Consider the following 13113-nt stretch of genomic DNA (forward strand, 5'->3'; position numbering starts at 1 on the left):
GGAGAAGGAGAATGTCTAAGTGTGTCTGAAATGATGTGTAGTTTACACCACTGAGAGAAGTTCCAACTGAAACATGGAGTTTTGCCCAGGATTTATATTTTCCCACAGTGGAGTTTGAGGCATTCCTCTGCCTTTCAAATGCTGTGTTTTGATAAGACTTTATTTCAGAGGGCTGTCTTTGTTTATAAAAATAATGGCACAAGACCTTTGATTCCAGTGCTCAGGAGGCAGAGGCAGACAGATCTCTGACTTTGAGGCCAGCTTGGATTACATAGAGAGTTTTAGGATAGCCAGAGCTATATTGAGACTCTGTTTAAAAAAACAAAACAATGGAGGCTGGAGAGATGATGCCTCAGAGATCCTGAGTTCAATTCCCAGCAACCACATGGCGGCTCACAACCATCTGTAAGGGGATCTAATGCCCTCTTCTGGTGTGTATGAAGACAGCTACAGTGTACTTAAAAAAAAAAAAAAAAGTAAGTAAGTAAGTAAATAAATAAATAACTAACTCTTTAAAAACAAAACAAAAGTTTTAAAAAAGGATAAAATAATGATATATTAAACATGTATAAAGAAATGATGATACCAGGTGATAGTAGTGCAAACCTTTACCCCCAGCCCTTGTGAAGCAGAAGCAAGCGGATCTCTGTTAGTTCAAGGCCAGCTTTGTCTACAAAGCAAGGCTACACAGAGAAACCCATTCTCAAAAAACCAAAGTAACTCACAAAGAAAATAATGATAAATCACCAATCTGTTTTAATGAAAATTCCCTAGAAGCCAAAAATAAAGAGAACTGGTTACATTTTGCTATTTCTTTGTGCATTGAGTAGATTTTAATTCCATTATAGATAATGTGTATATTTTACTGTGGAACCCTCAGACTCTTGCTAAATTCTAATGTGTGCTGGTTTTCAAAAAACGATTTAATTTAATTGTAATTATAATTGTGTGTGTGTGTGTGTTTCTGCATTTCTGCATGTGGTATGTACATGTGAGTACAGCTGCCTGTGAACACTAGAAAGGAGTATTGACTCTCCTGGAGCTGGAGTTACAGGCAGCTGTAAGCCACCTGCGTGGGTGCTGGGAACCACACTTAGGTCCTCTGGAAGATTAGTATGCTCTCATCCACTGAGTATCTCTCTAGCCCTGTGTGGTGAGTTTTGTTACTTGTTTTTGCAAGCACTTGACTTGGTTAGACATATACTACAAACATGTCTCTTGGGCAGAAGCTCAACTCTCAGTTCAGTTAGTACATTTACCTAGAATCTGTCTCATGTGGTCACTGAATTCCTTGTTCTGGTTTCTCTTTTGGAGGCATCTTCCCTCACTCTCTAGAAGCTCTAGTTGCCACAGATTACATCCTCTGGTTCAAAAGACAGTCAATTGTAGTTCCATACTCAAAGCTGATTTGAGTCAGCTTTCAAGCGAAAACCCATAGAAACGGTTAGCTTGCCGTATAGGGATTCTTTTCTTCTGTTCCTCGATGCCTTAGACTCTAACTGCTTTTGCTTATTTAACGGTGTATCTAGGCCTTCCTTGGTTTTACTTTTCATTTTGTCCAGAGTATTTTGCTCTCCTCAATTGGAAGGTTAGTCAGGTAGGAGCTTTGTCAGTTACACCAGACACAGACGCTAGCTGCTTTTTGGTAAGGAATAAACTGAAAGCAGAGCTGCTGTATATCATGGGGAATTGTAGGGGGTTTTGTTGTTGTTGTTGTTGTTTTCATTTTAGTAAATTTAATTGTTCAATTTTAATGTGAATTAATAACTTGCCTTTTTAAAAACGAACTTACAGCTGATTGGACGGGGTCGATACGGAGCAGTATATAAAGGTTCCTTGGATGAGCGTCCAGTTGCTGTAAAAGTATTTTCTTTTGCAAACCGTCAGAATTTTATAAATGAAAAAAACATTTACAGAGTGCCTTTGATGGAACATGACAACATTGCTCGCTTCATAGTTGGAGACGAGAGGCTCACTGCAGACGGACGCATGGAGTATTTGCTTGTGATGGAGTATTATCCCAATGTAAGTTCTTCATAAAAAAGATCCTGCCATTTATTTTAGCAGCACTTTGTTTGACATTCATTCTTCTGTAAGCTCCTTGTCTCATCAGAAGCTTATTGTAATTTGTGGATGAGTACTTTGAGGTGAACAGGTATATACATACAGTCATCCCTTAGTGTCCTCAGGAAATTGCTTCTAGGACACAACACACACACACACACACAGACAGAAGTTCAAGTCCATTATATAAAATTCCATGTAGCATTTGTATGCTTGTATATCATTTTTTTAATCATACAGTGAAAATGCCATGTTAAAGTTATTCACTGTTATACTGTTTATTTAGGAAACAATGACAAGAAAAATAATGTTATATACAGATACAAAGATAATCTTTGGGTTTTTGTTTGTTTTTCTTGACTTTATTGGAGAAGAAACCAAGGTCTGAACATACTAAGCAAGCACTTCTCCATGTAGTTACCTCCCCATCCCTCAATATTTTTGATATAGTTGATTGAAACCTAGAATGTGAAGTCTGCAGGTATAGAGGACTGACTGTAGGGACTTACAAAAGCTATATGTGTTCTATTTATAAAGTATAACAATATTGTTTGTAAAATTTGGTAAAAAAATATTTTTTCAAGTTAATCAGTTTGTCCAAAGAAGTGTTTAAAGGAAATAATCATAATTTTAATACTTGAAACATAAAAATTGATAGTTAATTTCCATCTTCCCCCCATCCTAGTTAGGATTAATGTTGCTGTGATGAACCACTGTTACCAAAAGCGAATTGAGCAAGAAAGAGCCCACTGAGAAGTGCCGCATAGGGCTTGCTCGTCTGCCTTCTTGTTTTGTGGTGGGGGTTGTTGTTACCATGTCTAGGTAGGCCTTTGTATGTAGCCCTTGCTGTCCTGGAACTCACTGGGCATACCAGGTTAGCATCAAATTCACAGAGCTGTGCCTGCCTCTGCCTGAGATTTAAGGTGGGGGGCCAATGTGGTTGGCTTTTTTGTTATTGTGTGCTTGTTTGTTTTGGGAAGTATGTGGGTTTTTATCCTGCTTTTTTATAGAACCCAAGACCATCAGCCTCTAATCACTAATTATGAAAATGCCCTACAAGCTTGCCTATAGGAGGATGTAACTCAGATGACTGGAGTTTGTGTCAGTTACATAAAACTAGCCAGCATACTCTCTTTTCTTTTCAAAAATATATTATCATTATCATTATATATTCATGGAATCCTAGCCTATTCAGATCCTTAAGAAGGTTGCCTAACTTGCCTCTTCTTGTTGAAGCAAATTATTTTCGATGTTCGATATCTTTTTTCCTTTATACAGGGATCTCTGTGCAAATATCTGAGTCTCCACACAAGTGATTGGGTAAGCTCTTGCCGTCTGGCTCATTCTGTGACTAGAGGACTGGCTTATCTTCACACAGAATTACCACGAGGAGGTAAGATTAATGAAATTTTAATCATATTTTAGAAGAAAAGTGATAATTTATACTGTTAAAATTTGAATATTAACTAATTGAATGATCCAGCATGAAGAAACATATTTGAATGTAACAGAAAGAAATGCAAGATGGATCTCATTAAGAGTTTGAAGACTTTCTTTCTAAAAGTATACTTATAGCTATTTTTAGAAAAAATTATTTGGAGGGAGTGTATCTGAAAGGTAGAATGCTTTCTTAGCGTATATAAGGCCTTTGATCCCAATATCCTAAGATCAGACCAAAAAAAAAAAAAAAAATCCTAGAGGTTTTTTTCTAGACCTCTTGAAGTTTATTTGTGAACCTTAGGCTAATTCTCTTAGCTAGGCTATATTTTCCTTGTATTTGTTTTATGTGAATAAATAACAGAGTATTAGTTTTAATATTACATGGATCTTTGTTTCATAAGCTGTAATACTCAAATATCCTTTTATAAATTAAGGCTCTGCTAGCTAGAGTCAAGGAAGGGAGGAAATGACAGTGGCTTTATACAATTTTTTTTTTTCTCATATACAATCAAGAATCTCAAGAGAGCCAAGCGTGGTGGCTCATGCCTTTAATCTCAGCAGTCGGGAGCAGCAGCTCGTGGATCTGAGTTTGAGGCCAGCCTAAGTTTACATAACAAGGTTCAGGTATACTAGGACTATATAGTGAGGGCCGAGTGAGATGGCACATACTTATAGTCCTCACACACAGGAGGCTGAAGCAGGTTGTGCACTGTAGGCCAACTGGGATGCCTAGTGATTCTGAGCCACCCTTTACGACATAGTGAGACCTGGCTCCTAAAAGGGGGAGGAGGAGGAAACAGCAAGACAGAGCATTGAGATGATGGGACAGTGGTAGAGCACGTGGCCAGTGTGCACGAGGTGCTTGGCTTCAGTCCCCAGGAACAGCCAGAACCAGAGCCTAAAGAGAGTGTTGAGGACCAGTTGGCAGCGTGGCTCAGGCTCCTGCGGTTCTTCTCTGCTGCCCTTCACATGTGGCTTTCATTTCAGGTCACCCCATTGTCTATTTTGTATAGGTAGCAGGGAAAAAAGAGGGACAAAGCAATTGTCCCTTCCACTGCCAGAAGTTCCTGTCCTGCTCATATTAATCCACACTTACCCACTGCAGACCAGAAATACACTTGTTCTGTTTTGGCTGAGTGAACTGCTGCTGAGTCAGTGTTAGGTTCCGTTATTGAGTGAGAGTGCATGGCAGTCTTGGACTGGTATTCAAGCTGTCTTCTAGTCCCTGTTGGAACTACAGTTTTCTGCAGCTGTATGTGCTCTTCAGTGGCTGCCCGAAGCGCCTGTGAGATCTCTATCTTCTCACTTTGTTTTGTGTGCACTGCAACACAGGCTCCCTAAGTTAGCATGGCTGTGAAAACCATGCTTCTGTGCTTTTACTTCTGTACCACAGTTTTTCATTCTGTAAACTGTCACTGCTCCTGTAGTCTCCCCGACCTCTTTAGTGAGGAGAACGTTAATGTATCCGTTTCTTACATCTTTGTTCCATTATATAATAGCATGGATCATCTTTTCTAGCTGATGGTTCATATATAAATAATTTCTTCTGAATAATTTATTGGCTCATTTACGTGACATCTTTTCCTGAGTACAAGATTGACCTGTTATTGCCTGCGTCAGCAACTTGTGCTCTTGCTTCATTGTTTTAGCACATTAGCCTTTGGACTATTTCCTTACTTTTAAATATTATAACTCCTTTTGGAAGCTGGCTTAAAACAGAATTTAAAATATCATCCTAATTCCTCTTTCAAGATTTGCATGATTCAGCAAGGTTTTAAATCAAATACTGGATGAATTTTTTTTTAACCTAAACAAAGCTATTTCTCCCAAACATTAGCTAGTGAAAGCACGGGCTTCTAGAAACTTTGTGTTATAGAATATATATTTGAATTTTTGGTCTTACCTAATTACTTCAAAAATATTCCCAAGTATATTTTTCAAAATATTTAAAGTACCTTCAGGGGTTGGGGGATGTTCAGTGTTCAGATACTTCCTGAGCAAGCATGAAAGCCTGAGTTGAGCTCCTTAGAACCCACACAGAGAGCCCCCGGGCACTGCAGTGAACATGCTATTTCAGTACTGAGGAGCAGAGACAAGAGGATTTCCAGCCTAGCTAAAATGACTTCAGGTTCAAGGAGAGACTCTATGTTAATTTTATTTTAAATTACATTGGCCTCTTTCCAGTGTCTGTTCACTGTTTGTTTGTTTGTTTGTTTGTTGTTTGTTTGAGATAGGGTCTCACTATGTAGCTCTGGCTTTTCTGGAACTCCCTATATAGACCAGACTAGAGTCAAACTCAGTTCTCCCTGCCTCTGCTTCCAGAGTACTGGGAATAAAGGTGGGTGCCATATGCCCTTGTCTCAAATAAATGAGTGAAAAGTGATTGTGGGAGACACCTGACCTCTGCTCCCCACACACCTGCACGGGGCATACACACCCACGTACACATATACACACACCCACATACACACACACACACTCATGTACACATACACACACACACACACACACACTCACGTACACATACACACACCCACGTCTACATACACACACACACACATCTACATACACACATACACACACACTCACATACACACACTCACGTACACACACACTCACATACACCATACCCACCTTTTATAATTTTTCTCTTTCATTATTGTTTTTCTCTCTCTCAAATATATAAATACAACCTGCTATCCAGATGCAGTATTGCATGCCTTTAATCCTAGAATCAGGAAGCAGGTGAATTTCTGTGAGTTTGGGGTCATCCTGTTCTACAAAGTAAGTTCCATGACATGATCCTGTCTTGGAAGGAAGGAAGGAAGGAAGGAAGGAAGGAAGGAAGGAAGGAAGGAAGGAAGGAAGGAAGGAAGGAAGGAAAGAAAGAAGACAGAAAGAAATGTATCCATGCATGCATGCTTCCCATTGAATTCATTCATTATTGCTCATGTGCATATAGGGCTGACTACTTTGTATTAGATAATCAATTAAGGGGTTTACTCTGTAGGAGAACTGATTCTTTCTCAGTGGTCATTAATTGCCTTTAGCTCTTTATCTAGGGTTGAGATGTGAGATTTCCCCATTTTTGTTGGCATATCAAACTGATATTGTCATTGTTAAGATTTCATGGATGTAGCTTCCCTGTCCTGTAGGAGACAGTCTTACCAGGTGCCCTGGTCATCTGGCTCTTATAGTCTATTCACCCCTTCTTGTGATGTTCCGAGTCTAGTGTAGGTGTTGTGCATATATTGTATCAGTTGCAGCTAAACACCTCATGGTGAGTTGCTATTTACATCTGACCACTTGTGGCTTTCTGTAATGGTTTCCATCTGCTGCATCTTTGCAGCAGACGCATCTTTGATAGCTACACTTATTTGTGGGTATAAGGATAAGTATTTAGAATGTAATTATGCTGGTTTAAGAAATTTGAGCCATAGTTTCTCACTTGATACTTTTTCTAAATAAGCTAGCTAACTGTGTGTTTTACTCATAACAAATATTCTTTTTGGTATTGCCTCCTTTTGTGCCTTAAAAATGAAGAGAAAGCCAAGCATGGTAGCACCAATCCGTAACTAAACCACTTTGAGGTAGAGGCAGGACAATCAGGAGTTTAGCTATATATAGACCATCATGATTTACGTGAAACCCTGTCTGAAAAAACTAGCCAACCAGCCTACTACCCAACCATCCACAGTAATGAACACAAAACAAAAAAAGAAAGAAAGAGGAGAAAAACAAGCTTGTACGAGAATTAGAACTGTTGGATTCAGGTGAATGTTAAATGCTTACCAGCTATATATCTAAGAGGAATTATTAGAAAATAGTGATGAGTTGAAACTGTAGGGTTTGGTTTGGCTTGAGTCATTTACATCAGTCTCAATCGCATGACCTTCCTGCCCCTGCATCCTAAGTGCTGGTTATAGACATGGGCCTTGACATCCAGCGTTCTCTTCCCCAGACCCATTTTTAGAAGACAACTAACAGGTGGAAGAAGCACTATCTTTTATTTACATGTGTGTGGCTCCCATTATCTGCATGTTAATTTAATCTCCACTAGCTCTACTTACACATTAATAAATTATCCACACAGATCATTATAAACCTGCAATCTCCCATCGAGATTTAAACAGCAGGAACGTCCTGGTAAAGAATGACGGCACGTGTGTTATCAGTGACTTTGGTTTATCCATGAGGCTGACTGGAAACCGGCTGGTGCGCCCTGGGGAAGAAGATAATGCCGCTATAAGTGAGGTGAGCCTAAAAGCATCACACTGGCATACCCTGAAATCATGACACGCAACAACCGTTATCCTTAGAAAATTAGGAAATACCAAATACATTGTATAAACACCCACCTAAGGTTGTCAGTTCATTTTGAAATTCTAGCTCATTTGAACAGACATTATGGAGAAGTATCTTAGAATTGATTTTTTTTGTTGTTTATTTTAAAAGGGAACTTAATTAGATTAGTTACTGTGTGTTTTGCTGGTTTTTTTGTTGTTGTTTGTGGGTTTTTGTTTTGTTTTGTTTTGTTTTTTTTTTGAGACAGATTCTCTTTAGCCCATTTGGCCTTGAACTTATCTTTCTCCTCTGAGGACTGAGATTTTAGGCAAGTGCTACCGGACTCCACCAGGAATTGACTTTTGAAATAAGATTACTAAGTTTGAGATAGGACAGTCTACTCTCTGAATACAATGTAATATATCCCTTCTGACTCTTTTCTCTGCTTTCACATGCATAGATGTACATATTTGCAGTTTTAAAAAATATTATATGATGTATATATTGCTTTGCAATTTTCTCACTGTTTGATGGTTTTAATTTTACATTGTTGACTATACTGTAAAGGTGGGCAATGAGTTAGGCAGTTCACTAGAGAGCAGCCTGCAGCCTCATGGTACTTAAAAGTTGGCACAGGAACAATTGCTTTCTTCTTTCTCATCAACGAGTAGGTTTTGCTAAAGCAGTTAATACTGTTTAATTATTAAGAAGGGTAAGATTGCGAAAGTACAGTATACAGTGGGCTCAGTAGCCTGCTTAGGGTCTAATAGCATCATATATAGGAGGACATTTTATATATGACCTTTGGTATAGTGTTTGCCCTTCAGGATATGTTGCATTCTCTTTCTTTAAAATACCACTTTTCATTAACCAGGTTGGCACAATTCGCTATATGGCACCAGAAGTGCTAGAAGGAGCTGTGAACCTGAGAGACTGTGAGTCAGCTCTGAAGCAAGTGGACATGTATGCGCTCGGACTCATCTACTGGGAGGTGTTCATGAGGTGTACAGACCTCTTCCCAGGTGAGACCTGCTGTTAGATTTATCAGGATTTTATACCCTGTTTCTCACTTACATTCAACAATTCAATTGGATACAATAATCTTTGTTTCCTCTGCCATCTTAAAATGTAATATTCAGAATAGAAATATCATTAACAGGATTAATTAGATCAGAAAGATTTTTGCTAAAAAATTACTCCAGGGGATCTGGAGCGATAGCTGAGCAGTTAAGAGTACTGGCTCCTCTTCTAGAGGTCACGAGTTCAATTCCCAGCCACCATATGGTAGCTCACAACCATCTGTAGTGCCCTCTTTTGGGTGACCACTCATATACATACATATAAGTAAGTAAGTACATAAATAAATAGCTCCAGGTTTTCATTGAATTGTTTCATTCTGGTCAGAAGTCCTCAGCCCTCATTCCCACTGGCCTTCTGCACATACACATAGCTGCACACAGACACACATACATATCCATACAATTTAAAATAATAAAAATAAATATTTTTAAAGAATATATTTAATAAATTAGAAGTTAATATTCTAGTGAGTTAATCAAGACATTTTTCTGAAAATAGCAGTAATTGGCAACTGGGATTTTGGCACACTTTTTTTTGTTCGGTTAGGTATTTTTTCCCCATTTTAATATATAGTTTTAGTTTTAGAAGAGTGTCTGAATTACTCCCTTATTAGCATAATATAATCAGTAACTTGCTTTTATTTTATTTTTTAAAGATTTATATATTTTATGTGTATGAGTACACCATTGCTCTCTTCAGACACACCAGAAGAGGGCATCAGATCCCATTACAGATGGTTGTGAGCCACCATGTGGTTNTTGAACTCAGGACCTCTGGAAGAGCTGTCAGTGCTCTTAACCACTGAGCCATCTCTCCAGCCCTGCTTTTATTTTATTTTGTCATGTTTTGTTTGTTGTTTAATACAGGGTTCTCACTGGATAGCCCTTACCTACTAGTGCTCTCCGTGTATGCCAAGCCACTTTCTACCTTGTGCACGCCCCATGCCACTTCCTCCTGAATTCAGCTTTCACAGGCATGCACTCCACTCCCAGAGAGATGTGCGTGTGCATGAGCTGTGCGTGTACATGCCCTGTATATGCACACCGATCACACCTATGTGAAGGCCAGAGGTTCTCACCAGATGTCTTCCTTGATTGTTCTTTGCCTTTTGAGACTGGAACCTGCAGCTTCTAGATTCAGTTAGGCTGGCCGGCCATTGACCTCCAGGAATGCAGTTGTTTCTACCGGGACTGGTGTTATGGGCACACACCAGTAGGCCCAGCTTTTTACATGGGTACTGGGGATCTGAACCCTGGATCTCATATTTGTGTAGCAAGCACTTTACTGAGTTGGGTCATCTTTTCATAAACTTGTTTGGTTGGTTTTGTTTTTTGTTTTGTTTTTAAAGTACCACAATTAAAGGATGACTATTGCTTTTGTTCTAAAAAACAATAAATAGCAGTATTAATGGTTGGGGTATGGCTCGGTGGTAGAGTACCTGCCTGTTAACTGAAAAAGCCTTGGGTTTAATCCCCCAAAAAAGGGATTAAAAAGCCCTCAGTTTTGTAATAGGGAGGCAATTAAGTGTTGTTTGTGGAACAGTATTTTAGAACATACATACATGCATACATGCATGCATGCATACATACATATGTACATTTGCCAAAATATTACTGTGCAAACATGTTCAGGTCTCCAGTACCCATGTAAAAAGAAGCAGCAGCAGCCCATGACTTTGTGTACTAATTTTAAAGCTAATAACTAAAATAGAAAGGATTATAAAAGGTTAGAATTCAGAGGTAAGTTTTTTGTTAATTAATAGAGTCTTGGCTTAATGAAAAGCATTCTAGAGATGGATAATGGTGATAGATGCACAGTGGGAATTGTATTTAATGCCATAGAACTGTGCACTCAAAACGATTAAAATGATAGATTTTGTTTGTTTGTTTTAGGTATCATTCTACAACAATTTAAAAAATTAAGAGAATTACATTGGGATACTTTTACTATTACTATACAAATATCTGAGAAGAACAAAGGAAGAAGTTTTGATTGAAGTTTTAGAAATCTTGATCTATAATTACTTAGACCTCTGTGTTTGTACAGCACATCCTATCAGGAGCTTGTGGCAGATGAGCTCTTCATGGGAGACAGGAAATAGTCCAGACAATATTTCTATCTCCAGGTGGACTTCCTCCTCCTGGTCCCACACCACACATTTTACCACCTTGCAATAATGTCATATATTATAAATCATCAGGCTCTCATGATGTACACACATCTGGAGATGCCCTCACAGATACCCCAGATGTTTGACTCTCTGAGGTACTTCTTCATCCATTCAAGATGATGATCAAGATTAATTAACCATCACAATACCTATAGTTTTGCCATTCTAAGAAGAATACATTAAAAGCAAATCCAGAGATGAAATCTGATTCTAGAGAAGTTATCTAGAGGTCTTAAAAATAGTGAGAGTAGGGTTGGAAAGATGGCTCAGTGGTTAAGACCGACTGCTCTTCCAAAGGTCTCAAGTTCAGCAACCACATGGTGGCTCATAACCATCCATAATGAGATCTGACTCCNNCTTCTGGAGTGTCTGAAGACAGCTACAGTATACTTACATATAGTAAATAAGTAAATCTTAAAAAAAAAAAAATAGTGAGAGTAGCAGCCAGGAACTTAAAAGAAGTGTTGTTTAAGTCAGGAGGTTGATTTAATTGTGGAGATGTTTGAAAAGGAATATTGATAGATAACTGAGGAAATTATTATTTTATTTTTTAAGTTTTAAGATTGTCTTAGTGACTGTTCTATTGCTGTGAAGAGATACCACAGCCAAGGCAATTATTTAAAAGAAAGCATTTAATTGGGCACTCACTCACCATTTCAGGGGCTTTGTTCATTGTCACGGCAGGGAGCATGGTAGCAGACATTACAGGCTTGGTGCTGGAGAAGCAGTTGAGCGCTACATCTTGATTCATGTGGATGGACTTTTGAAACCTCAAATGCCGTTCCCAGTGACACCTCCAACAAAGCACACGTCTTCTGACCCTTCTAATCCTATCAAAGTGTTCAATTCCCTGGTGACCCAGCATTTAGATATGAGTTTATGGAGACGAGTCTTACTCAAACCATCACAATGAATTTTACATTTTATGAGTATTTTAATTCGTTTTTTGAGACAGTGTTTCTCTGTGTTGTCCTGGCAGATCTGGAACTTGCTCTGTAGATCAGACTGGCCTCAAACTCAGAGACCGACCTACCTCTATTTCCCAAATGATAAGATGAAAGGTGTGCATCACCCATCACACCTGGCTTTAAAAATAATTTATTATCATTATCATCATCATTAGTATTATTATTTTTTCTTTCTTTTTTTGTTTTTGTTTATTATTATTATTATTATTATTATTATTATTATTATTATTATTATTTGATTAAGAGGAGCTTCTGTTAAATAAAGAAGACAGAAACTATATGAAAAAGAATATGAGAAACGTGTTAAGAAAGTGCAAGCAAGATATACTGGGTACTTTTCAAACCTTTAAAAAGTTATGTATTTTAATTTTATGTATATGAATGACTGTTTTTTTGGCTGCATGTATGTTTGTGCACCACATGAATACCTGGTACCTATGGAAACCAAAACAGGGTATTGGATCATCTGAAACTTGAATTTCAGACAGTTGTGAACCCCCATGTGGGTCTAATGCCCTCTTCTAGCCTCTATAGGAAGTAGGCACATACACACACACACACACACACACACACATACACACCCCTACATAGAAGCAAGCAAAACCCTCAAATGTATAAAAAAATCTAAAAATAATTTTTAAAACCTAAAGAGTGTTGTATAATAATTATAAAATTCTTAAGATTTTTTTTTTATTTCAAAATGCAAAATATGTTTTGAGGCTGAATGAAAACATGTAATGAAGGCTGATTCTATAAAATATTTGTAAAATAATTAGTTAGATGTCTTAGCATGATTAAAGAATAATTGCTACAACATTTAGATGAAAGAAGAAAGAAAAAGACAAGAGAAAGGAAAGAAATAGAATAATGTCATTTGAGATGGGAACCAAAAATGACTCTAAAGTACATACACTTAACCAATCCAGAGGAGGTAAGAGGGGAAGAATGCTAAACGACAGGGTCAAATGTTTGATCTCTTCTCAACAGCCTGAAAGCAAATGAGATCATTGGACTTACCTTTAGAAATCCAGTGACTATAAAGCCTTAAGAAAATATGTTAAGGGTAGCATCTCCCATCATCATAGGAGATTAACTTTTTTTTTTTTT

At 38.0% G+C, this 13113-nt stretch overlaps 1 protein-coding gene across 1 annotated transcript in view; it reads left to right on the plus strand.

Annotated features, from left to right (window-relative positions):
- Positions 1-13113, plus strand: part of Bmpr2 (bone morphogenetic protein receptor type 2) — a 112443-nt gene that overhangs the window by 78235 nt on the left and 21095 nt on the right. The window contains exons 5-8 of the mRNA XM_029538676.1: positions 1781-2025; positions 3343-3457; positions 7598-7758; positions 8663-8810. Of these exons, the coding sequence (XP_029394536.1) occupies positions 1781-2025; positions 3343-3457; positions 7598-7758; positions 8663-8810 (669 nt within the window). The remainder of the gene's footprint in view (positions 1-1780; positions 2026-3342; positions 3458-7597; positions 7759-8662; positions 8811-13113) is intronic.

The sequence above is a fragment of the Mus pahari genome, chromosome 5 (assembly GCF_900095145.1).
Source record: "Mus pahari chromosome 5, PAHARI_EIJ_v1.1, whole genome shotgun sequence".
In the NCBI taxonomy this organism is placed as follows: domain Eukaryota; kingdom Metazoa; phylum Chordata; class Mammalia; order Rodentia; family Muridae; genus Mus; species Mus pahari.